The sequence below is a fragment of the Hyperolius riggenbachi genome, chromosome 10 (assembly GCF_040937935.1).
Source record: "Hyperolius riggenbachi isolate aHypRig1 chromosome 10, aHypRig1.pri, whole genome shotgun sequence".
In the NCBI taxonomy this organism is placed as follows: Eukaryota; Metazoa; Chordata; class Amphibia; order Anura; family Hyperoliidae; genus Hyperolius; species Hyperolius riggenbachi.
Window position 1 is genome coordinate 151,552,444 of NC_090655.1, and position 27,667 is coordinate 151,580,110.

Here is a 27,667-nt window from a genome sequence, read left to right on the forward strand (position 1 = left end):
ATGGGTAAATAACTCATCAGCTGCAGCTTTGTGTGTTCCTGTGTGTGTCTCTCTCTCTCTGCCTCACAGTCTAAAGTTAACAGAGTTTACCGCCAGGAACAACTCATTCTGAAAGGAAGGGGCATCCAAGACTAGGAAAAAGTACAGGTCCTTCTCTGTAGCTAAAAAAATCCCTCCACAGTTCTTATTTGATCTGTGAGGAAGCAGTGTGTATGGGCAGGGCAGTAACAAAACAGTAAATAATTCCTCTGTGAATAGTGACAGAGAAGTGGAACCTAGCTACATGGTACAGTTCTAACCCCAATGCCAACACAAACTGTTACAAAAGCTTATAAAGCATTTTTTTTTCACACAAGCTGTGAACATAATCTATTGAAAATCTTCTATTGTTGCTGGCTGGCTTTTTAGGTATGTGGGGTTTACAGAAGGACTGTTTATTTGATCCTTTAAGATTCAGGAATGGTGTGCTATGATGTGGCCTACAATGGTACCAAGCAGTGTGCATCATTCAGCATGACGGGCTGTGTAAACGGGTCCTACAGGATTGTTGATGGAAATTTTTGATGTATTTAAAGGAATACTATCGATGTATGCATTTATTTTTAAATGCTGTATGTTGTAGCACACATTAGGACAAGTACTAGGAGCAATTTGATTCCTCACACAGCTGTTCCTCTCAGCTGTAAAATCCTCCGTCAGTTTTGGCGTCAGTGTTGGATACAAAATGTATCTAATACTGGGCTCCCAGAGGGCTAGACCATGTCTCTGCAAAGGGGAGATGCTATCAACTCCTCAGTTTATAGTTTAATTATCACCTTGCTGAAAGAATCTTGTTGATATGGTGGTAAGGGGTTAAAGATTCTAGCAATGTGTGTTTATCTTTGCTTCTCTTTACTGATAAAGATACTAATAATGCTAATTGTAGACAGTGGTCTGCCCCTCTCAGCAGCTTGTAAAGTGGATGCAGCCTGGAGTGAATCGCCTCAAGCAGGCAGCCAGTCTGAGTGTAAACACAGACTCCTGGTATAGCTAGTTATATTCCAGCAATATTCCAGCTCATTTAGTTACGTTTTACCACCTCAGATCAGCCTATTTCTCCTCATGTCTGCTGCATGCTGTGAGTGACACAGTGAAATATATTTGTGAGCTGTGTGACAAAGTAACAAAGCAGCTCAGGGTGACCCAAACTACTATGAGCTGTGTGAGAAATGAATTTTTAAGCAGGGATAGTGAGAGAGAGACCTGGGTGAATAAATAAAGTGCCCCTAGCACTAGTTGTAATGTGTACACTAATATAGAGTATTAAAAAAAGTCGTTTCAATCGATAGTACTCCTTTAATCAAATACACATGCCATGTCCCCTTGTATGGTATCACTGTATTTACGTCCAACATTGAATTATTGTGTTTATTTTACAGGAAGTGGCCATATCCAGCTTCTACTATGTTTTGGTAAACCTCCTTCAGTACATCTTGCAGAAAAATACAACTGCACTAGAGATCAGTTATACAATATTTCCTGTTTATTCTCAACAGTGATGTTCAGCCTAAGCACATTATTGTCTAAAAAAGAGATGGGTGGCCATACTAGATGCAGACTATACATTTCTAAGCAGATATATATATAATCATTAGTAAGCCCTCAAAACTGCTTTTCTTGCTTCTTCACAAAGTGGGTCCAGCAATCCATCACCTCCTACAAAGTAAATCAAGCATAAAGAAATGTCATTAATCAGTCCCAATTGTCCATATTAATCAGTCTGACCATACAAGTAGGCTCAGTCCACATCTACATAAGGGCTGATATGCAATTAACTTTTTCACCTGAGTTTCCTCCAAGGTGATATTTTTTACACCTTGCCGTAAAATGCCTTTTAAAGCACTAGCAAGGAAAACACTCAAAATAAATTTGAAAGTACCTTTTCACCAACTTTTGGGTACTTTTTTAAATTGTAAAATGCTGAAAATTCATTTTTTAGAGAAGATAAAAATGATCTCCTAGGTCTTAGGAGATAACTCAGGTGAAAAAGTAGATCTTATATGGCCCCAGATCTCAAATGGCCAATAGAAGTGGACAGTGCAGTCTCCGTTCTAAGGGTCCACTGGGTTGCTTGGGGTCTGGAGCAGATGGGTTTCATACGTAGGCTTTTTTGTACAGCACATCCAATTGTCTGTAAAAATTGTGCAGGTTGGGACTTTGTTTTGCACTTGTGGACTGTGACTGACAAGTCTGAATGGAGCCCATTAATAACATACCCTCTGTTAACTCAGTTTTTACAAAAAAAGTCTGTTTTGCATTAGAATGTGAACCGAGCCATATAGGGGTTTATGCACTAAACTGGGCTAAGCAGAATTACCTACATAAAATTTTACCCCATGATGAGTACAGCATAATGTATTGCATGTAATGTATTGCATTCTCCTCTACTCATCATGCGGTAACATTTTACACATATAATTCTGCTTAATGCAGTTTATTGCATACATCCCATAGTTAATTACCCTGATGTTTTAATGACTTATTTCAAATATACGAAAATTATATTTAAGAAAGTTCAAAAACAAACAAGGTTCAAGGCAGTTTTCAAAAATATAGCCATTTTCAATGAGCTCACTGGTTGTTTTACAGTCATGGCTGAAATTGTTGGTGCCCCAGAAAATCAAGCATTTCTCACAGAAAAGTATTGCAGTAACACGTTTTGTTATACTCATTTATTCCCTTTGTGTGTATTGGAATAAAACAAACAAAGGGAGGAAAAAAAGCAAATTGGACATAATGTCACACAAAACTCCAAAAATGGGCTGGACAAAATAATTGGCACCTCTTCAAAATTGTGAATAAATAAAGATTGATTCAAGCATGTGAAGCTCCTTTAAACTCAACTGGGGCAAGTAACAGGAGTCGGCAATTTAAAAATCACACCTGAAAGCAGATAAAAAGGATACAAATTCACTAATGGCCCATACTCACGGGCAACTTCTAGGGCCTGTCGCCACCACACGTGAGCGTGTGGGCGACAGGCCGGCGACAGCTCCTCGCCAGGTCCCCCCACGTACACACGCGGAAGAGGGACCAGCGGCGCGACGTTCCTCCTCCCCCCGCCGGAACCTCCGTATACTTCAATGGAGGTTGCTGTCGCTAGTCCGCGTACTCAAGCGGACTAGCGACAGTTGCGGCGGAGTTGCGGCGGCGACTGTCGCCAGGCGATTGAGCAGTTCAATCGCCTGGCGACATCAGCGACGGGTGACAATTCGGGGTGCGCGCCCGTGCAACGGCGCATACTCACGGGCGACAATTGTAGCCCATGAGTATGAGCCATTAGTCTTTGCACTATGTGACTGTGTGTGCCACATTAACCACTTGAGGACCACAGTCTTTTCGCCCCTTAAGGACCAGAGCCTTTTTTTCCATTCAGACCACTGCAGCTTTCACGATTTATTGCTCGGTCATACAACCTACCACCTAAATAAATTTTACCTCCTTTTCTTGTCACTAATAAAGCTTTCTTTTGGTGCTATTTGATTGCTGCTGCAAGTTTTACTTTTTATTATATTCATCAAAAAAAACATGAATTTTGTCAAAAAAATTATTTTTTTTTACTTTCTGTGCTGACATTTTTCAAATAAAGTAAAATTTCTGTATCCATGCAGCACGAAAAATGTGGACGAACATGTTTTTGATTAAAAAAAACCCATTCAGTGTATATTTATTGGATTGGGTAAAAGTTATAGCGTTTACAAACTATGGTGCAAAAAGTGAATTTTCCCATTTTCAAGCATCTCTGACTATTCTGACCCCCTGTCATGTTTCATGAGGGGCTAAAATTCCAGGATAGTATAAATACCCCCCAAATGACCCCATTTTGGAAAGAAGACATCCCAAAGTATTCACTGAGAGGCATAGTGAGTTCATAGAAGATATTATTTTTTGTCACAAGTTAGCGGAAAATGACTTTGTGACAAAAAAAACAAAAACAAAAAAAAGTTTCCATTTCTTCCAACTTGCAACAAAAAAAAATAAAAAAATCTGCCACGGACTCGCTATGCTCCCCTCTGAATACCTTGAAGTGTCTACTTTCCAAAATGGGGTCATTTGTGGGGTGTGTTCACTGTCCTGGCATTTTGGGGGGTGCCTAATTGTAAGCACCCCTGTAAAGCCTAAAGATGCTCATTGGACTTTGGGCCCCTTAGCGCAGTTAGGCTGCAAAAAAGTGCCACACATGTGGTATTGCCGTACTCAGGAGAAGTAGTATAATGTGTTTTGGGGTGTATTTTTACACATACCCATGCTGGGTGGGAGAAATATCTCCGTAAATGACAATTTTTTTTTTTTTTTACACACAATTGTCCATTTACAGAGATATTTCTCCCACTCAGCATGGGTATATGTAAAAATACACCCCAAAACACATTGTACTACTTCTCCTGAGTACGGCGATACCACGTGTGGCACTTTTTTGCACCCTAACTGCGCTAAGGGGCCCAAAGTCCAATGAGTACCTTTAGGATTTCACAGGTCATTTTGCGACATTTGGTTTCAAGACTACTCCTCACGGTTTAGGGCCCCTAAAAGGCCAGGGCAGTATAGGAACCCCACAAATGACCCCATTTTAGAAAGAAGACACCCCAAGGTATTCCGTTAGGAGTATGGTGAGTTCATAGAGGATTTTTTTTTTGTTACAAGTTAGCGGAAATTGATTTTAATTGTTTTTTTTCACAAAGTGTAATTTTCCGCTAACTTGTGACAAAAAATAAAATATTCTATGAACTCACCATACTCCTAACGGAATACTTAGATCTGAGTCCAGATCTAAGTCCCATTGAACACCTGTGAAGAGATCTTAAAATTGCTTTCAAGAAAAGGTGCCTTTCCAAAAAGAGAGACCTGGAGCAGTTTGCAAAGGAAGAGTGGTCCAAAATTCTGAGTGAGAGGTGTGCATTATTATGTTTTATTGATGGTTATAGGAAGTAACTGATTAAGTAATTTTTTCAAAGGGTGTGCAACCAAATATTAAGTTAAGGGTGCCAATAATTTTGTCCAGCCCATTCTTGGAGTTTTGTGTGACATTATGTCCAATTTGCTTTTTTTCCCTCCCTTTTCTTTCATTTGTCCCAATACACACAAATGGAATAAATGTGTATAGCAAAATGTTTTACTGCAATACTTTTTTTGTGAGAAATACTTGATTTTCTGGAAAATTTTCTGGGGTGCCAACAATTTGCCCCTCCCCCCCCCCCCAAAAAAAGTTTAAAACTGTGTAAAGTGGACTTTTACTTACCTGGGGCTTCTGTCACCGCCCCCCCCCCCCCCCATAGTCTTTGAGACCCTCTCAGTGTCTTCAGGGTCCCCTTTCGTTGTGCAGCTGTCCCCCTCAGATAAAACTCTCAAACTTGGCTTGGGCGTGGGCTACTGGCCATGTATGCACCTCTATCAATTGTGCGTCCCTTGCTGAGATTGTACATTATTTCGTGAACCGTGCATTTTCTGAACGCTCCAGGTGATGGGAGCGAAATTGAGGGAGGCTTGCGGACAGGAAACGAACATTCACAGTAGCCTGCAACCAAGCCAGGTCAGAAATAATTACGGGGGGCAGTGGCATAATGGAGGGGACCCCAAAGACACTGAAAGGCCCCAGACTATGGAGAGAGGAGCCCCAGGTAAGTAAAAGTCCACTTTTTGTTCCAGTTCAGGTGTGCTGTAAGAAAAAGTTTCAAACTTGTATTTTTCAATTGTTGTCCTTGAGTATGGATTTGAATCTGGGGGCTGTGAAGCAAAAACAGGCAGTTCTTACAAAAGATACCTTCACAATTAGAAACATTGTCCCTTTCTTACCAAAGTCAAGTTGGTTTATGTTGCACTGAAATACAGTCTCTCCATTTACTACAAGTTCCACAGAATTCCGATCTGGTATCTCTTCCAGGAAAACCTTGTGTCCATCTGCGGTCAGCACAGCTGTCAAATGAACAATAAAGATTGTAGGGTTGTACACTATCTGAAAGGTACAGAATGAATAAACTCTGCACATTTATAGCTCTAGTGCTATGATATGGTCTTTGGTTGGTGGCCATACTGTATTCAGTTTGTGGTAGATCACGTAAATTAGAGCTCCAGTTTTTGAGGGCCATATCTATGCAAGGGTTTAGGATGGACTGAGAAATGTAGAGATGTGTCCTACTTGATGAACCACACTTTTCCTGATTCAGTCCCATCAATTAATAAGCTGTTCCAGAAATGTGTAAGGATCTCTACCCTTGAGGACTGGAGTTGAACAGCACAGAGGTAAATTGTTGATCTCTTCCAGAGATTGTTTACCTGCTCTGGCTTCACTCTTAACTATTATTTCACTGCTACAGCTGGTAGATATGTACTGTCTAGAAGAATATTGCATGCTGCTGCCTAAAACCCCACTTATATGGCAGGCTAAGGTGCGCAAACTTTATTTGATAAGCATTTCTTTCATAATATGGATGGAAAAGCTATAGTTTGCATGGCATAGAAGGCGGGTCTATTAGGGTTAGGCATCACGGGGAAAGTAGGTTAGGGTTAGGCATCAAAGGGGGTCGGTTAGGGTTAGCCATTGGCAGGGGTCGGTTAGAGTTAAAGGACAACTGAAGTGAGAAGAATATGGAGGCTGCCATATCTATTTCCTTTTAAATAATACCTGTTGCCTGGCAGCCCTGCTGATCTATTTAGCTGCAGTAGTGTTTGAATAACACCTGAAACAAGCATGCAGCTAATCTTGTCAGATCTGACAATGTCAGAAACACCTGATATGTTGCATGCTTGTTCAGGGATTATGGTTGAACGTATTAGAGACAGATGATCAGCAGGACAGCCAGGCAACTGGTATGAAAGCCTCTATATCCCTCTCACTTCAGTTGTCTTTTAAGCATCAGTAGGGGGTTGTTTAGGGTTGGCATTAGCAGGGGGGGTGGGGTGTCAGTTAGGGTTAGGCATCATTAGGGAGTTGGTTAGGTTTTGGTATCGTCATTGGAGGTAGGTTAAAGGAAACCTGTAATGATTTTAAAAAGTTCCAATTACCTGGGGCTTCTGCTAGCCCCTTGCAGCCGCCCTGTGCCTACTCCACGCTACGCAATGATCCTCCAGTCCCCAACCGCTGCTCAGTTTCACTTTTGCTGACTTGCAAGTCAACGACCACTGCACCTGCGTGGCCCTGGCTGTGTGCGTCCTCATTCGCTGTCCCGTCGCCAGGAGCGTCTTGCACAGGTGCAGTAGATATTTTCTCATACCGCACCTGTGCAGGATGCTCTCAGTCTCAGGTGCGTGAACGAGGACGAGCCCGGCTGAGGACGTGCGCGGCCAGGGCCACATAGGCGGAGTGGCTAGAGACTGAAGAAAGTGAACTGAGCTGCGGCGGGGGACCGAAGGATCGTTGAACACCGGCCTGGGCACAGGACGGCTACAGGACGACTGCAGGGGGCTTGCAGAAGCCCCAGGTAAGTGAAACTTGTTTTTTTTAATCATTACAGGTTTCCTTTACGTTTAAGCATTAATAGAAGGAGGGCTCGTGTTAGAATAGGGTGAGTTTTAGCTATAATGATATATTACTTGGAATTAGCACTGCCTAATAATAGAATAATGGAAATTTTACTGCTATTCTACTAGCTATTATCTCCGGCGCCCAAATTCCCCCACCACCCATCTTCAATGTACGTGATTTTACAACCATGCACACAGCTTCTTTTTTCCAATTGTAATGCTTAACCTCTTAGAATCAAGGGGTTAAATGGCAGGGCTCTTTTTCACCTTATGGCCCATATGCAATTCACTTTTTCACCTGAGTTTTCTCCTAGGAGATCATTTTTCATCTTCAAATTAAAATACCTTTCCAGCACTTTTCAACAAAAAAAGTACCAAAAAGTAAGCAAAAAAGGACTAATAAAATTATTTTGAGCATTTTCTTGCTTTCTGATGGCTTAAAATGCATTTTATTGACAAATGTAAAAATATCACCTAGGAGAAAACTCAGGAGAAAAAGTGAATTGCATATATCCCTATGTGTTTTAATGTTTGTAATGTGGAAACCTATTTTTCACCTTTATGTACAATGCATTAGCTGACCTGTTCAGTTGTGCATTATGTGTATACCCTTGTTTTTCAACTGTCTGTAGTTGCATTCTCCTTTTATACAGCACCACGGAAGATGCTGGTGCTATGTAAACCTAAAATAATACAAATAATTAGATGCAATGTTTATATAAAATCTAATGATTACATTGAAAAAAATTGAATAGTGTATAGGTACTGTCAAAACAAAGCTGTTCGATTGGGTGCGAGGAACGCCTAATGTTTTGTGTGCCACCATAGGGCACAATGCAATTTGTGGTGCAGAGTGGGTAATTTGGGCAAGGGAGGCATTAGAGTTCAATTATAATAAAGCCAAACTCCAGGCTAGCAGCGGTGAACTCCAGGCTAGCAGCGGTGACTGTGGCTAGTGGTGGTTCTTCTGTAATGTGCGCTTGGCAACTCGGTGATGCTTTGGTAAGGCCTGGAACCCACTAGCAGCCCTTTTCTAAGCCCTGTGATTTGTCAAGTGTTTGTTAATGTAATGTGGTTTGTTTGTTTTTTTAGAAAATTACATCCCTCAAGTGGGATCACATACATAGCATTACATTAGCAAGAGCTTTTCAAATCAAAAGCGCTTAGAGAAGCAATGCTAGTGGGTTCCTGGCTTAAAGTGAACCTCCAGACTAAAAATAGACTCAGCAGCACTGGAAAGGCCTGGTGTTTCTTTAACTGTTTCACAGCATCAGAACTTTATTTCTCTTATACAAGCCTCATTTTTAGCTGCACAGAAAAAAACTGCAAAAAAAAGCATGATGGGATTTCTGATGTTGTTGTTCTCGTTCTGCTGTTTTGGTGCAATTTTTTTTTTACATTTTGAATTTGACATTTGAAGCCTAGCACATGCAGCTGGGAGGGGTGATCAGGACACAGGACAGTTGGAACTGTGTCTCCTGCTCCCTGTCACCTCCTTTCAACCACAAAGATGGCTGCCCCCATAACAAAGATGGCAGCCCCCATGAATCACAAACCTTTGCCTGTTCTTTTAAAACGGGGTGGGTAAGAGATTATATTACCTATCTATTCTAATTAACATAACTAATGTAACTTAATGACAGTATGTTTGTTTAGGCTGAAGTTCCCCTTTAAGGCTAGAAACCCACTAGGAGAGCTTTTATGAGCGCTTTGTGATTTGAAAAGCTCTAGCTAATGTAATGCTATGGGTGTGATCCCACTTGAATGATGTGATTTTATAAAAATCCCCCATAGCATTGCATTACCAAGAGCTTTTTCAAATCACTCACGCATACAAAGCGCTCCCAGTGGGTTTCTGGCCTAATAGGTGATTGGCTATAGTACAGCCTAGTGCCATTTGGCTCCAGTGGGCTGTTACCGGGATTGGGGAGGGGTAGGAATTAGCTTGTGCGCAGGGTGTCCACCCAGTGGGTGTTGAGTATTAGGTTATAGCTGTAGGCCTGGTGCTAAGCTATAATGACTGGTGTAGTCAAGTTCCAGGGAGGTTACTGTTAATTGTTGAGAGGCGTAAATGGCGTGTGTGTGTGTGTGGGGGGGGGGGGGTTAGTGTTAAGTGTAATTAGGGGCAGGTTAGTGTTAGATGTAGGTAGGTGGTTAGTGTTAGGTGTAGGTTTGTGTTACGGAGGGAAGGGTTAATGTGAATGTGATTTGCGACACGATGGACAATAGCGCTGCATTGCAATACAATACAACACAATGCAATGATATTCCTATGGTGTGTTCCACAAGTGCGGTGCGGCGGGTCCAGCCACAGAAATGAACATGTGCGTTTACAGTGGCAGTAAGGTCTACTTTCATTTTACTGTGCGGTCAAACCGCTCGGTGCATCTTTTTGGCTATGTTGCGTTGCAATCTTATCACAAAGCAATGGACTCTGCGTGGAAAGGCCCTTAATTTTTCACTAAATGGGTTAAAGTGAGGTACAATTTTATACTCAAAATATTCATACGTTGTTTTCACACTTCCTAACAGATTCTAACAGATGCATTTATCTGTAAATCAAAATAAGCCTGGAATTTTGCCAGCTGGGGAGAAACACATTATCCCAGAAATTGACCAAGGTATTGAAAACCACACAATTCAATGTTTAGTAAAATTAAACTGATAAATGGTCACTTTTTTGCATTAGACAAGCAATCTAGTTAGGAAATAAGCAATTTACAGTCCATTTGCTTAAATTATATCTTGGATTCATAACAGGATAACAGTGATTTCTGAAAAGAACCCTTTTAGCCTTTAATGGATAAAGCTTGTGGTATATGACTCACCCCATGTTTAGATCAACGTAATTTTAAATCATTCTCTTCTAAAATAGAATATTTCTAACCACACTCACTCATGGAAAACCTGAAATTAGCTGGTAGGAGAGCCCAGATGTTTATGTGGTAATGTGGCTCTAAATTTATGAATTAAAGAAATTATGCATTAAAGTTTATGCATAATTTTCAAAAGAAGTATTTGTACTCTCCCACTCCCATTACAAGGTAAACAATATACATTTGTGAAAAAATATTTAGCCCAAATACCTTTTGCACACCAAAAGAACACTCAGCTTTTTAAAAGGGTCCACACCAGAGGCATAACTACAAATCATGGGTCCCTCTGCAAAATGTTTCTAGTTTCCCCCTTTCCTTGTGACCACCTCGGCCAGGAGTCCCATTTGCTGGGAGTCTAATAACAAGTGTGGCCATTATGATCCCTTTTTTTCAAAGAAGGTGGCATCCTCAACACCTGTTCTGGAGGCGGGGCCCTATATCAGAAGAAGGGAGAGTAAGAAGCTTGGCGCTTCTAGGACCTGCTAGGGCTGTAGGATGTACTCTACCAGTAATTACACCTCTGGTCCTCACTACAGTAATATATTCTTAAAGGCTACATTGCTATTCCACCTATATGTGCTTTCCTGGGCGGGTCGGGGAGGAGAAGACACTAAAAGTTCAGCTTTCTTCACAAGAGAACAAGGTAAACATGCCAGGAACATCTCTGCTATAAAATCTCTGTGGAAGGTAACAGATTTAGATATTTCCACAAACATCTGGTTTAGTCTTGTGACTCTTTTTGTGACTCTCTTTCAACTGGCAGAGCCCCAGTGGATTGGTGTACAGCCCACGTTTTCCCATTATTCAAGAAGGGCAAAAAATCAGATCCAGGAAATAATAGACCTGTAAGCTTAACATCAGCTGTTTGCAAACTATTTGAGGGGTTACTAAGAGATACTATACGTGGCTTCATAGTAGAAAAACAAAGAGTTGTGGTCAGTGGATCATACTCAAAATGGGTGACTGTTAGCAATGGGGTCCCACAGGGGTCTGTACTGGGTCCAATGCTCTTCAATTTATTTATTAATGACCTAGTAGATGCAGTAGAAAGCAATGTTGCTATCTTTGCAGATGATACAAAATTGTGCAGAATCATCTACTCTCAGGAAGATAGTGACATATTGCAACATGATCTGGGTAGGATGGCTATATGGGCACATAAATTCAATGTTGAAAAATGTAAAGTCATGCATTTTGGTTGTACCAATGGTCTAGCACCATACAAAATAAATGGGATACAATTGGGGACATCAAACTTGGAGAAAGACTTAGAAGTACTCATCGACAATAAGTTAAATAATTGTATTAAATGCCAAGCCACTGCAGCTAAAGCTAACAAAATTTTGGGATGCATTAAAACGGAAATAAAAACTTGAGATGCTAGCATAATATTGCCCGTTTAACTCTCTAGTAAGGCCACATCTGGTATATGGAATTCCGTTCTGGGCACCACATTACAGGAAAGATATTGCAGTTTTAGAGCAGGTGCAGAGACCAGCAACAACATTGACACGTGGGATGGAAGGTCTCACTTACCAAGAAAGGGTTCCTTTAGGCTGCTTTCACAGTGGGACGTTACAGGCGCACATTAGTGCAGCCTGTAACGCTCCCCCAATGCACAGCAATGTAACACAAGTGGGCTGTTCACAGTGCCCACGTTGCGTTACATGTAACGCTGCACGTTGCAGTGAAAGTGCAGCATGCTGTGCGTTCTACTAAAGCCGCGTTAGACTGTTTGCACATGCTCAGTGGGGGGCGGAGAGGAGGCGGGGAGATGCCGCTACAGTAATCACGCACATGGCTACTTAATATGCACTGCACTGGCGGCCGCTGATTGGCCAGTGGGACCACGTGATGCAGAGTGTCTCGCTCCACATCACGTGGTCCCGCCGGCCAATCAGCGCCACTCTGGGAGACCTTATGCGGACAGAGCCGCCTAACGCGGCTCACTCTAACGTCCTCTCCCGCACCAGAAGGCGTTGCGTTAGGGGACGTTATGCGACCATAACGTCCCCTATAACGCAACGTCCTGGTGTGTAAGTAGCCTAAGTCTTGAGAAAAGACGCCTTAGGGCCCTTTTCCACCAGCGCAAACTTTTTTTTACAATCGCTACGGTTTGCTTTTTAACATAGGAATCGTGGTAGGTCATTTCCACTACCGCGATTCGTTTTTTACCCGAACGCGCGGCGGAGCGATATTTGCCACGATTTTGCTATGCAGTGCATAGCATAGCAAAATCGCGGCCGCAAAACGTCGGTTTTGCGATTCAGCAATCGCTAGCGTTCAGCGTGAACGCTAGCGACTGCAGGTGGAAAAGGGCCCTTAGAGTGGATCTAATTAACATGTATAAATACATCAGAGGGCAATATAAAAGCTTGGTGGATGAGCTTTTTGTCCCTAGGCCTTCTCAAAGGACTAGAGGACATGATCTGTGCATGGAGAAAAAACGTTTTAGCCATTTATTTAGGAAAGGGTTCTTTACAGTAAGAGTGATTAAGATGTGGAATGCATTGCCACAGGAAGTAGTTATGGCAAATTCTATACCTGCATTTAAAGGGGGCTTAGATGCTTTCCTTGCGCTGAAAGACATCCATGGCTACAATTACTAGGTAATGCCTAGTGATGTTGATCCAGGGATTTTATCTGATTGCCATCTGGAGTCCTGAAGGAATGTTTTCCCTTTTGGGGCTAATTGAACCATGCCTTGTAAGGGTTTTTCGCCTTCCTCTGAATCAACAGGGATATATGATGGAGCAGGCTGGTGTTGTACTTGTTCTCTGGTTGAACTCGATGGACATATGTCTTTTTTCAACCCAAATAACTATGTAACTATGTCTTGTATAACAGTGGCATAGCAATAGGGGATGCACCAGGGCCACTAGACCGGGGGGGGGGGGGAGCCACAAGGGACCCTCTAACTGCTTTATTAGCTCTTAATTAGTGCTACGCTGATAATGATCAACTCTATATGTGCTTTAATTGGTTGTAACCATTAATAGACTGTTCTCCTCCCCTGCTTACACTTCTCTGACCCTGTGGCTTTCCTTAGCAGGTTTGGTGCTATATATAAATTATGTATAGAGCACTTGAGGGGGCCCAATATAAAACTTGCGCTTTTACATTCTCATTATGTATTTGTTGGTTAAGAAGTTTCTAGTTAAAAAAAAAAAAATCAGACATTAAAATTAATGAAATGGTTGCTTATCATTGATGACACCAACAAAAATGAAATAAAAACACATAAATATGCCTTTCTAATTAACCTTATTACTCTGTCACTGCGTAACGTTGGCATGTGTCCACTCCTCATCATTTAATTAGCTCTCCTGAATGAGAGCACACTGTGAAAGAATGATTGCAGAATTTACCATGACATGGAAGGTAGATTGTGCATACCGAGTCTCAGCAAGCCATCTCATTAACAAGGTAGTTTTCTATCATTTTCCTACAAAAGTTTGACATACTGCAAATTGTTTTCTTTGCTTATGCAAACTGTACCTATGAAGCAAAAACAGGGAACACCAAGAGCCCCAATAGTGTAATATGTACTGGTAAATGGTTACTAGATAGAGTAAATATTAATACTCACAAACCAGGGTTACCATTAGGCAACCACTGTAAAGGCAGGTGGGGAGATTTTCCTGACCCCACCCAGGAATAAGAAGTCGCTCTCTGTAGATGAGAAAAAGGGGTTCAACCTTCCAACAGGACTCAATATTATGCAGGAGAACAGAGGCTCCAAGAGGATAAAAGGAAGCTAAATGAGCTTAAAAGCCAAATTCTTGGTAAATAGAGGAGGTAGTGGTGGACTTACCTCCTCCAAGTAGACACACAACAACTGTAGTAAAGACAGTCAATATATTTTATTTATAAACTCCAAATATGCAACGCGTTTTGCAGGTTTGATCCCGCTTCATCAGGCAATAACAACAGAGCAATCGCATATGTGGTCTGTAGAAGAGCCAGACACCTCTTCTACTGACCACATATGCTATTGCTCCGTTGTTATTGCCTGATGATGCAGGATCAAACCTGCAAAACGCGTTGCATATTTGGAGTTCTTTAATAAAATATATTGACTGTCTTTACTACAGTCTTTGTGTCTACTTGGAGGAGGTAAGTCCACCACTACCACCTCCATTTATCAAGAATTTCGTTTTTAAGCTCATTTAGCTTCCTTTTATCCTCTTGGCGCCTCTGTTCTCTGTTATAATTTAAGTAGGCCTCAGTTATTTAGACTGAGTTAGTCAAAAAGGCTTGGAGTGCAGATCGGCCCTTTAAGGGGATTTTCTCTGAGAGAGAACATCTGCAGTTCTGTCAGCAGAACTAGAACATACCAAAAAGCTGTTCTAGTACAAGGCCGCAGGTCTCCCTGACCTGGGCATGTACCGCCACTAGAACAATAAACATCAGCTATGTTATGTAAATATCCACATTCCTGCATATAGGTCAGGAGCCTCATTGATTATTAATCAAGTAGGTGTGTATGATGACACCACGAGCGGGTCCACCAATAGTCTGAGTTACGGGGTGGCGAAGATGATGTCATATTTAACTCTTTCCTAGTCAGTATTAAAGGCTGAGGGAGCTATGGGAGCTCATTCTGCTCTTTACTTTCGCAATAGCTCGCAAGGCTGACTGGGACCTCTAAGTATGTGCTTCCTTTCTGTAATCTGATATAATGTCTGCTGTACATAGGTAGTCTAGATGTAACATAGAGTAGATACAAGAAGACCTGGGTATCTTAAGCAGGAAGGTACTCAAGCAGCTGTAACGCAACATGGAAGTCTGCTTTGCCAGGAGATGATAAACTGTATCTATCTGTATTTCTGTTACTTGAATAAATAACGTAAACATTGAAGAAGCCTGAGAAAGTCTATCTCCTGCTTGCTGTGTGGAGAGTCAAGTGATCTCCCAGTCTGTGAGACGTAACTGTAAGAAGTTACTGGTGTCAAAGCAAGGTGATATAAGAACAGTTTATAACATTCTCCTGTACCTATGAAGCGGCTGCCTTAAAGGACTTCCGAGGCCAATGTTAAAAAACAGTGAAATACCTGGTTCGCTTTTGTAGGTACGGAGGACGCCGTCTCCATGCGCGGTCCCGAAGAGCGCTCGCACACTGGGTGCCTCCTGCGCATGCGCAGTTCTCTAAACACTGTACTATGCATGCACAGGAGGCTGACAGCACCCGGCGTGATGACACAGCAGGAGCGCACACGGGCGACTTGCTAGGAAGTCGCCGGATTACCGGACCAGACATCGGGACCACGGAAAAGGCCAGGAAGATGCTAGTTGGCTACAGGGGGCTGGAGGAATCCCCAGATAAGTCACAATTCTCATTTTCTTCCACTGCTCAGGACAATTGTAGCAAGAGGGATATGGAGGCTGCCGCATTTATTTCCTAATCAGTGCACACTGCCTGGCTGTCCTGCTGATCCACTACCTCTAAAGCCTGGTACACACTTTCAGTTATGATTGGCCAATCACTGACCAACACAATCTGCTCATAGCATTCAAATCTGTTGACCCTTATACTACAAGGAGGTGGTAAGATTAGTCAGTGATTGGCCAATCATAACTGAAAGTGTGTACTAGACTTATACTTTTAGCCATAGACCCTGAATAGGCATGCAGCAGATCAGGTGTTTCTGACATTATTGTCTAATCTGACAATATTAGCTGCATGCTTGTTTCTGGTGTGATTCAGACACTACTGCAGCCAAACAGATCAGCAGGACTGGTATGGTTTAAGAAGACATAAATATGTCAGCCTCTATATATTCTCACTATAGTTGTCCTTTAAGAAGCAGTATTTTAGAACACATTATAAAGGGCATATTTAATCCTCTGACTATTCAAATATAACTATTACTGTATGCCTGTCGAAGGGTCATATGCAATTTGAGATGATAAAAAGCTTACATCAAAGCAATAAGAGATACCTCAGCGCTACAACCCAAATTTTAAGCCACCAGGGAGTCAACCAGTCACCGCCCTTATCCACCTAAGGGTAACTTCAATACAAAATAAAAAAAGACCGGGTCTTGACCTGGATTTTAGGCCTATTGGTCAATTTATTGCTCTGCACTGTGATATTTGCAATAAATTGGCTAAGAAGCTTACATCACTCAGAATTTACCTGCAAATTCAATTGCCGGCTTCATCTGGGCAATGTCCGAGTGTTGGGAGAAAATACTAACTATTCGCCTGAGCGATGCTCTTGTAACCTGAGCGATGTGGAAGCATTTGTGCTGTGGAGCTGTCCTTCAGCACCATGGCAGTTCCTTTCTCTCCCTGGAAGATGCATGTGCACCTGTCGCTGTTACCCGATGTCCGTCACTAGAGCTAGAAGACTCCCAACCACTTTCCTCATGTCCATGCTGTATGCCAGGCTCTGCTGACATCGTTTCCTTCCATCACTCCTGCAGGACCCACTGTGACTGCTACCGTTCTCTTCTCCATCTTCCCTGCAAAAGCATCTTTGAAGCTCCCGCTGGGGCGGAGAAGGCCTTTGTAGGAGAAGGGAAGGCTTTGTTGCTCCTCTCCTATGCTTGGGCATACATGGCTCGATTTTGCTGCTCGAGTCTCCTGCTCGATCGATTTCCCAGGCGATTCTCTTATCTTCCGCTCGTTTTTATCTTTTTCCATTGTGTTCAATGCGGAATCGACCAGCAAAATGATCGGGCGGGAGATCGGACGTGTCGGAAATGATCTATCGAGCCATCTAAATGGCTCAAAAACAAACAGTGTATTCCCAGCATTACAGAGCCCTCCATATCATGTGGGCTGGAATGGCTAGTATGGCGGAGCCAAACGCAGGTTGACTCAGCCATGCAGGCTATACCAGCCTGCATGGGTTTAACTATGCCAATTTTTTCAATTAAAATAAAAAAGTAGCCTTCCCCCTCCAAAGCTTCAATTAACTCCTTGTCACCCATGCAGGCTGCTATAGTCAGGGTGGCTGAGTCAACCTGCGAGGCATGCTAGCCAAACCAGCCTACATGGCACATGATATGGAGTGCTCTGTAAGAGAGGGGTGACAAAGCCTCATCTTCTCTTACAGAGCCCTTGTCAATACCATAGACAAGGTGCATTTTCTCCACCTCCTGGACACCATAATTTTATTTCCATTTGGTTCCTTTGAACCACGTCCATAATCATACCACCTTGTGTGGAGGGTACATCTCTTTGTTATTTTGTCCATAACTGCAGAGAGCGACATTTTAACCAAAGTGGGGTTGGGTTTGTTCTCCCCACCAACCTACTGTTGTGCCACTACTGTGGCACACAAATGTGAGTACAATTATTCATGTCAAAGTCAGAAACTTACTACGTTATATTGGCTCTTGGTTTCCTCTCACATTACCCCCCTTTTTCCCCATCAGACCTTGATTGCTTGCTCAGTCATGCCTGAGGCTAAGAGACCATCACACCTTTCAACCTGTACTTGTTCACATCTCACCCTCATCATTCATTCACTAGTTTCCACTGTTAATGCACCCACCAGCCCTGTTGTTTGCACCACTCCTATCACAGAGTTGGTAATGGCAATAACTTCTTGGTCTCTTGTCATAGGAGACTTTAAACAAGAACACACTGTTTAGAAGTACACTTGGCTTTTTATTTGCTCTTTATGAGCCAAAAGATAGGCGCAATATGAACGTTAGAGTTTAAAAACACACTTACATGCAGGCCCTTATCACAGAGACCTGGTAGAAGTATCTCAATTTAAGAATACTGATGGGCACTGTCACCTCATCCACTTTGCCCTCAAGAATGTGTCTACATTGGAATGATCTGCGGTCTGGTGAAATCAATGGTTGCTGGAAAGTAAGCTCATTTATCTGTTCAGGCCAAGTTTGAGACCTTTCTACTGGGGTTCAGCTACCACTCTGCAGCTCACTGGAGCTAGTAAAAAAGGGCGCACAGGGATAGTGGACAAAAAGGGCGCCGCCATAGACTGCAATGCAAAATATCGGCTATTCGGTGCCCGACAGGAAAAAAGGGCGCCCGAGAAATAGCGGTTACAGGGATCGTTTTAACAAAAGTTTTCGTTTACAGGATAAGATTTATAACAAATATCGTTTACAAGTTCGTTTTGACTTTATATTATACTTATTTTTTCGTTTGTAAATTTCGCTTATATGAGTTTTACCTAGTTTTTTTGTTTTAAAATTGCGCTTACAAAACTATAACAGCTAAAATTTCGTTTACACTTCTTTTATCGTTTAAAATTCGTTTTCATATGTATAATGCTTAAATACCAACCTGATTGTATTAGAAATACATCGCTTTTGGTATTAACTTTGTTTTTACACTTATAATGCATTGATTATAGTTACTAAAATATCGCTTTAAATATTACTGTTATTTTAAGATTTCTAATGCATACGTGATTGTAAGGCTATCTATTGTATTGTATGTGTATATATATTATATATACCCTTTTCTACTTATAATATTATTAATGTATACGTGATTTTAAGGCTAGTTATTCTATTACAAATATATAAATTATTTTATTCATGTTATTTGGAGTGAAGTATTTTAAGGATTAAATATATTATTGTTTATATGTGTTTAGCATGTTTGTGCAGTGGGGATGGTTAGGTTTAGGCATTACTAAGGGGTCTAGGGATTAGGGATAGGTACAGGGAGGGTTAGGTATAGTTACAGTGCAATATACACCACCAGGGGGGTGTTAGGTTTAGGCACCACCAGGGGGGTGGTTAGTTTTAGGCACCACCAGGGGGGTCTTAGGTTTAGGCACCACCAGGGGGGTCTTAGGTTTAGGCACCACCAGGGGGGTCTTAGGTTTAGGCACCACCAGGGGGGGGGTCTTAGGTTTAGGCACCACCAGGGGGGTCTTAGGTTTAGGTACCACCAGGGGGGGGGGCTTAGGTTTAGGCACCACCAGGGGGTCTTAGGTTTAGGCACCACCAGGGGGGTCTTAGGTTTAGGCACCACCAGGGGGGTCTAGGGGTTAGGGATAGGTACAGGGAGGGTTAGGTATAGTTACAGTGCAATATACACCACCAGGGGGGTGGTTAGGTTTAGGCACCACCAGGGGGGTGGTTAGTTTTAGGCACCACCAGGGGGGTCTTAGGTTTAGGCACCACCAGGGGGTCTTAGGTTTAGGCACCACCAGGGGGGTCTTAGGTTTAGGCACCACCAGGGGGGGTCTTAGGTTTAGGCACCACCAGGGGGGTCTTAGGTTTAGGCACCACCAGGGGGGTCTTAGGTTTAGGCACCACCAGGGGGGTCTTAGGTTTAGGCACCACCAGGGGGGTCTTAATTTTAGGCACCACCAGGGGGGGTCTTAGGTTTAGGCACCACCAGGGGGGGTCTTAGGTTTAGGCACCACCAGGGGGGTCTAGGGGTTAGGGATAGGTACAGGGAGGGTTAGGTATAGTTACAGTGCAATATACACCACCATGGGGGTGGTTAGTTTTAGGCACCACCAGGGGGGTCTTAGGTTTAGGCACCACCAGGGGAGTCTTAGGTTTAGGCACCACCAGGGGGGTCTAGGGGTTAGGGATAGGTACAGGGAAGGCTTTGTATGAGAGTAAGGTTAGGTATAGTTACAGTACAATATATGTAATATATACAATTTATTACATTATGTGTATTTACACAAAGGGGAAGTTTAGGTGTGAGGGATAGGGATAAGGAAAGATATCTGTGACCCTAAACTTAGGTATAATTGTAGTAAAATACCTGTAAAACCTACCATTCTAGTACTATGCTTAATACAAGTGTAAATATCGTTTTTGCTATAGACGTTATTTGACGTTTCATTTCAGAATTTGTTTACTGTTATAGACGGTATTTTGCCATTTCATTTCCGTTTATTTAACCTATTTAGCACTAAATTATCATTTATAACCTCTTAAACGAAAAAGATGGTTTTGCATTCAAACTTATAATTTCGGCTATACCCCGCGCCCTTTTTTCCAGGCGCCCTTTTTTGATACACGCGCAGCTCACTGGCTATAGCTTAAAGGTCATCCATACTATGTGCAGGGGTTATTATGGTACAGAATTCTGCCATGTCAAACTGCTTATTATGTTCCTGTGCTGCATAGTGGATTTTACTAGTCTGAGTCCTCAGATTGGCTGTGTATGCAGACCACTTACGCCTCATACCATCAATTTACAGAACAGCAATAGGTGGAATCCTTTTAAAAATGTAGGGATCGGATAAGAGCTACCTTGTGGTTTAGCTCATTAGTGATCAACACACTGACAGCATGGGATGGCAGTGTGACTGGGCTTTGCCCAGTAGTGTGTGGCACTGCCATGCAATTGTACCTGGCAGCAGATTCACTGCTGCCCTCAAGGTTTGTACCTCTCTCATTTCTGCCTCAACCTCGCTCTGAAAGCAGTTCACTGAAAGTATTATGTAGGAGGCCTCTCTTGCCAGACTGCAGCCATGAATGGCTCACAAAGCTAGCTGTTGCTAGGGGTATAGGGGTTTCCCAATTCATGCAAAATTCCTTTTTGAAGTTTCTATATTTTGTTTCAGCTAACAGACATGAATAAACGATCAACAATAAAGACCATCCAAAACCATAGGCCAAGGAGTTCAGCACTGCATTAGTAAAGACTTCCTGCTATTATTTTTTATAGGTTCTGATGTGATTGTCTATTTGTTGTGATGTGTCAAACCACCTCCCTTCCCAATGTTTGAGTTAGAACCACATTACCACTATAGTGTAGTTCTAATCAAATAAAAAAATATAATTGGTACCATAAATCTGTGAATAAGGGTGGGATTTCAGGCTATTACCACAGGTTGAAACAGCTTATTCAACAGATGGTCATAAGGGGTATGCAGTGGACATGCTTAACCACTTAAGGACTGCAGTCTTAAAACCCCTTAACCTCCGCTCAGGCCCCGCTGGGCCGATTTGAACAATTTTTTTTTAAAACACGCAGCAAGCACTTTGCTTGCTGCGTGTTGTACCTGATCGCCGCTACCCGCCGCGATACAGGCCCCTCCCCCCTAGAGACCCTGTGCGCTGCCTAGCCAATCAGTGCCAGGCAGCGCTGAGGGGTGGATCGGGACTCCCTGTGACGTCCATGACGTCACGACGTCCGTCGCCATGGCAACGAGGAAGCTCTCCTGGAAATCCCGTTCAGAACGGAATTTCCGGAGTGTCATTTTCCACTAACTTGTGACAAAAAATAAAATCTTCTATGAACTCATCAAACACCTAACGGAATACCTTGGGGTGTCTTCTTTCTAAAATGGGGTCACTTGTGGGGCTCCTATACTGCCCTGGCATTTTACAGGCCCTAAACCGTGAGTAGAAACCTAGAAACCAAATGCCTCAAAATGACCTGTAAAATCCTAAAGGTACTCATAGGACGTTGGGCCCCTTAGCGCACCTAGGCTGCAAAAAAGTGTCACATGTGGTATCGCCGTACTCAGGAGAAGTAGTATAATGTGTTTTGGGGTGTATTTTTACACATACCTATGCTGGGTGGGAGAAATATCTCTGTAAATGAGAATTTTTAGATTTTTTTTTTTTTTTTACACACAATTGTCCAATTGATTTTTATTGTTTTTTGGAGTCACTTGTGGGGTTCCTATACTGCCCTGGCAATTTAGGTGCCCAAAACCGTGAGGAGTAGTCTGGAAACCAAGTGCCTCAAAATTACTGTTCACTGGTATAAGCATCTGCAAATTTTGATGACAGGTGGTCTATGAGGGGCCGAATTTTGTGGAACTGGTCATAAACAGGGTGGCCTCTTAGATGACAGGGTGTATTGGCACTGAAGTGCAGGAAGCGCAGGATGTTCTCAAATCGTGACCTGGACATGGCAGCAGAGAACATGGGCATGTGATGTATTGGGTGCGTAGACTAATAAGACCGCAATACATTCTTTTTGACTAGAACCATGTTAGGAGAAGGCCCCAAAAAATGTTATGTTCAGAAAATTTGGAGTGGTTTCCACCGAAAAGGCTGAGCATGATAACTTCCTGGATTGGCGGTTGCGTATTGTGTGATGTGTTGCAGTGATGGGGGGTGACGGGGTGATTGATAGGTGATCAGGGTGTGATTAGAGGGGAGAATAGATGCAAGCAATGCACTGGCGAGGTGATCGGGGGGGGGTCTGAGGGTGATCTGAGGGTGTGGGCGGGTAATTGGGTGTCCGCAAGGAGCAGATTAGGATCTGATGGGTAGCAGTGACAGGGGGTGATTGATGGGTAACAAGAGGGGAGAACAGATGTAAATAATGCACTGGGGAGGTGATCAGAGGGGGTCTGAGGGTGTGGGTGGGTGTTTGGATGCCTGCAAGGGGCAGATTAGGGTCTGATCTGATGGATAGCAGTGACAGGGGGTGACCGGGTGATTGATAGGTGATCAGGGTGTGATTAGAGGGGAGAATAGATGCAAGCAATGCACTGGCAAGGTGATCGGGGGGGGGGGGGGGGGGGTCTGAGGGCGATCTGAGGGTGTAGCAAGGGGCAGATTAGGGTCTGATCTGATGACAGGGGGTGATGGATGGGTGATTGATGAGTGATCAGTGGGTGATTAGAGGGGAGAACAGATGTAAACAATGCACTTGGGAGGTGATCTGAGGGCGGGTATGCGGGCAATCTGAGGGTGTGGGCGGGTGTTCAGGTGCCTGCAAGGGGAAGGTTAGAGTCTGATCTGATGGGTGGCAGTGACAGGTGGTAACAGTGGGTGACTGAGAGGTGATCAGTGGGTGAATACAGGGGAGAATCGATGTACACAGTACACAGGGGGGGTCTGGGGAGGATCTGAGGATGTGGGGGGGGGGGGGTGATCAGGAGCCCCCAGGGGGCAGTTTAGGACCTAATCTAAAATATAGCGTTGACAGATAGTGACAGGGGGTGATTGATGGGTGATTAGGGGGGTGATTGGGTGCAAACAGTCAGTGGTCTGAGGGGGTTATCAGGTGGGGGGGGGGGGGTCTGAGGGGTGCTGTGGGCGATCAGGAGGGCAGGGGGACAGGATCAGTGTGTGTGTGTGTGATTACATACACAGCTGCCTCCTCCCCTGGTGGTCCCTCGATCACTGGGACCACCAGGGGAGGAGGCAGCCTGTATAATACACTTTGTATACATTACAAAGTGTATTATACACTTTTGCAGGGGAGATCGGGCTGTTTACAACCCGCCGGCGCTGCTAAATGGCCGGCGGGTTGACGTCGCAGGTGAGGTGAGCCTAAACTGCACGCTATCCCCGGCTAATTAGTCCCCCAGGTGCCGCCGGCGATCCGCGTTATGTGGTCCTGGGGGTGCCACTTTCCCGCCGCCGCCTATTGGTAGTGGGCGGTCGGCAAGTGGTTAAACAGTGCAAGTCTCACATTAGTGTTTTAGCTGCAAGGTTCCCCAGATGTGTCATATCATAGTCTAGTAGTGGCTCCTAAGCAGCTTCATTGACTCCCACCATATGAGGTCTTCCAGGGAGATTGGTAAGCCTCTAGAACAGGCATGGGCAAACTCGGCCCTCCAGCTGTTACGGAACTACAAGTCCCACAATGCATTTGCCTTTATGAGTCATGACTGTGGCTGTCAGACTCCTGCAATGCATTGTGGGACTTGCAGTTCCTTCAAGGGAACCAGAGAGGAATACAATGTAAAAATAGAAAAAGGCTTTTATACATACCTGGGGCTTCTTCCAGCCCCATAAGCCTGGATCGCTCCCACGCCGCCATCCTCCGCTTCCTGGAACCGCCGGTACGGGGCCCGTCACTTCCGGCGGACGCAGACAATTGTCCGCATCACAGGGGCTCCCTCCATACCCGTACGCATGCGGCTGCGCAGTAGGCAGCCTCATGCATACTTGTATAGCGGGAGCGCCGTGTGATGCGGAGAATCAGCCGCGTCCGCCGGCCGACTCGCGGCAATGACGGGACCCGGTACCGGCGGATCCAGGCAGCAGAGGACGGCGGCATGGGAGCAATCCGTGCGTATGGGGCTGGAGGAAGCCCCAGGTATGTATAAAAGCTTTTTTTTTTATCATCTCTGGTTCTCTTTAACAGCTGGAGGGCCAAGTTTGCCCATGCCTGCTCTAGAATGATGCAGTATATAGTGAATGCACAGTTGCATCCACTGCTTGTCTGTATTCCCTACATTATTTGTAGGTGGGCAGTGCCACTTAGTATTTACAGTTGAACTTTATTTTTTTCCCCTAAAGGGTTGTATTGAGAACAGTAATAACAATGATGCTTGTGTATGTAGACCAACCTAATATACAGACAATTACCTGGACTGTCATATACCTAAGGTTCACACACTTCCCCAGAAACAACCTGCAGAAGAAATGAACTCTTTCCTTATGTTACTGCTGTATACACATGCTACAAATGAGGAATGGAACTCAGTCCAAGCCTAAAATGTAGATGACATTCCAATATGTCTGCCCTTAGCACTGGTCTTAATAAATGCTAGACTGCCTGAAATCAATAAAAAAGGTAATAAGATAGCAGCAGGCAAGTCATGTGTCTGAAATTACGACTTACATACTACTACATGCACAGAGCACCTGAAAACGAATACAGTCTGTTGATATTTAAACCTAATGGCGATTTCATAGGAAATTGGGTATTTCTGACTTTCTACCCCTATCTTTTTGCAGTCCAGAGCTCACTCTTGGGCCTATGCCAGATAGGTGACTTCCAGTAATCATCAACCACCTCAAAGCCCTTCAAATGCAGGGAACAATGGGACTTGGAAAGAAGCCATCATGCCTGCCTTTCATAAGTATATTACTTAGTTATCAGCTTTGGCTAGGTTCACAGTGGTCAGTTGCATAACGCACGTGTTAAAATGTATGTGAACTGCAATGAATACTGGACATAGACTTTAATATAAAGCCTGCATGCAGCAAGTTAGAATAACACAATCCGTTACAACTCAGAACTGTGAACAGGCCCATATAATTGTATAGGTAGTGAGTTGACTTGCAGAATTATTCTGAGCACTGTGAACTAGCCCTTCGTTTAGTAGTGACACTATTGCCATCAATGAAAGGGGGAATCTGTACATTTCGCTGCTTGCAAATTCTTCTGCCCATCTTCTTCGTCTAGTACCCATGGATTATATGTCTTCTCTGTCCTGCTGTTAAATAATGAAAATCGCTGCTGCTGGGTATATTTATATACATATTTGGGTTCAGTCACTGACATCACTACCGATTGTATGACTATACCCTTTCATGGACTATGGCCTGGTGCACACCAGAGGAGTTTTTCTGAGCGTTTTGAGTTTTTAAATCTGCTGCTAATGTTATCCTATGTGTCTGTGCACACTGGAGCAATGAGGTTTTGTAAAAAACCCCATAGCATTATATTGGGAAGAGCTTTTGAAACCTCTAAAAGCTCTTCCCAATGTAATGCTATAGGTTTTTTTACAAAACCTTATTGCTCCAGTGTGCACAGACACATAGGATAACATTAGCAGCAGATTTAAAAACTCAAAACGCTCAGAAAAACTCCTCTGGTGTGCACCAGGCCAATGTTAGTGTGGTAACCCCAGTATGTGTATAACTGGCTGCTGGAAGAACACAATGAAGAGTCTGCAACAAGAATTAAAGATAACTGTACTTTTAATAGTCAATCTTTTGTGTGTCTTTGTTCAGTGAACGGATTTAAAACTTTTTTTTTATGTTTTAACCCTTAAAACCCCCCAGTTCTGCTGTAATTTATCATGTGAACATGTACCAGTATTAATGATGTCTCAAACCACACAAAAAATATGTGGCCCCTCTTACATTACGTGTGCCAGCGCGGGGTGTGTCGCACAAAATCACTGCATTCCATCGCAGGAGCAATAATAATAACCCTAAGGGTCTGTAACAGTGATCAGGGTGCGGTGGATCCAGGCATGGCAATGTGCTGCATGCAGCGTAATACCAGACAGCTTGCATGTTTATCCCAGAAGTGTGACATACTTTCACTGGAAAGTGTTGCTTCACTGATTTCATGGCCCTGCGGCTATAACATACGGGGTGACTTCTCAGGCAAAGTGTGGTGGGATCGCTAAAGATCACACTGCACCATGTGTAAAAGCAGCCTGATTCTGAATGTATTTGTCCTTGTATTACTGAATGTCCTGATGTACAAAGTTGGACGGTATATGATGGCGTTATATAAATAAATAAATAATAATTATATTAAGTCAAGTCATGTGTTATACATAGTGAAATGTGGATATGTGATTTACTTGCCGACAACTCTGGATTTGGACATATAGTACGAAGTATGTTTTTGCTTTTAATATGTTCTAGAATACGTATAACTTTTTATATAGTACTGCAACACATAATAAAAAAAACAAGTAATAAAAAAACAGTACTGTATATTGTGTACACGGATACAACTTTGTATGTACTGTATAAAACATTGTAACTAGGGATATTTGGAATTAGGTGACTATCTGTAGTTTTTTTTACATTTTGTTTTACTTTTTTAATTTAATTAAAAATTACTTTGAGGCCCCATTCACACTAGAGCGTTTTGCTGGCGATTTTGGCAAAACTCTCAAGCGCTATCGCTTTTGAAAGCGCTAGTGCTATAATACCCTATGGGCCTGTTCTTACTTGGGCGATTTGCGTTAATCGCCGGTGAATAACACAAATCGACAAACGCAAACGCGCAGTCTGCACCATTTTCAGTGCTATAGAAGTGCTAAACGCGATCGCTGGTAAATCGCTGCAGTGTCCAGTGATTTTTCTGCATTAAATCGTGGAAAAATCACTCCTGAAAAATGCCGGTGGTAATCGCAGGCGTTTTACGCTTTCAAGTGTAAATGGGGCCTGAGAGTGCAGAATTTATGCTTAAGTAATCATAGTGTTTATGTGACTAAAAGTCAATGCTGAAAACAGCTGACATTACTGAGCACTTAGAAAAATGTCAATTCATCAAGGCTGTTACCACATGGAAAGCTGAAATTACAGAGCAGTGAGGTATATTACAGACTTGTACGGTAAATACCTGAACACATGTCAGTACATGCAGGGCCGGCCCTAGACTTTTTTCTGCCTGAGGCAAATTTAGGAGAACACTGCTGCCCCCCCCCCCCCCCACACCCGTCCGTGGGTGCTGGGGGGGCGGCCGCCGAGCCGGAGGGGTAGCGGGCAGGTCGGGGGTATTGGGCCTAGCGGTGAGGAGGGGGGTCGGACCCCCCCCTTCCTCGCCTGGGTCCCCCGATCTGCGCTCCCCTCCAGCTGTAATTAGGAAGCAGCCGCTTGCAGAGCGTAAGAGGCACGGGCGGGGAGGACTCACCTTATCCGCATTCCATCGTGCGCTCCACT

The 27,667-nt window shown here is 43.4% G+C and overlaps 1 protein-coding gene across 2 annotated transcripts in view; it reads right to left on the reverse strand.

Moving 5' to 3' along the window:
* Positions 1-1,500: 1,500 nt before the first annotated feature.
* The window catches only part of C10H10orf53 (chromosome 10 C10orf53 homolog), a 40,030-nt gene continuing 13,863 nt past the window's right edge, over positions 1,501-27,667 (reverse strand). For both annotated transcript variants that reach the window (XM_068258838.1, XM_068258837.1), the window contains exons 2-3: positions 5,833-5,952; positions 1,501-1,695 (exon numbers count right to left, since the gene is read on the reverse strand). In XM_068258838.1, coding sequence (XP_068114939.1) covers positions 1,631-1,695; positions 5,833-5,952 — 185 coding nt within the window. In that variant the 3' untranslated portion in view covers positions 1,501-1,630. The remainder of the gene's footprint in view (positions 1,696-5,832; positions 5,953-27,667) is intronic.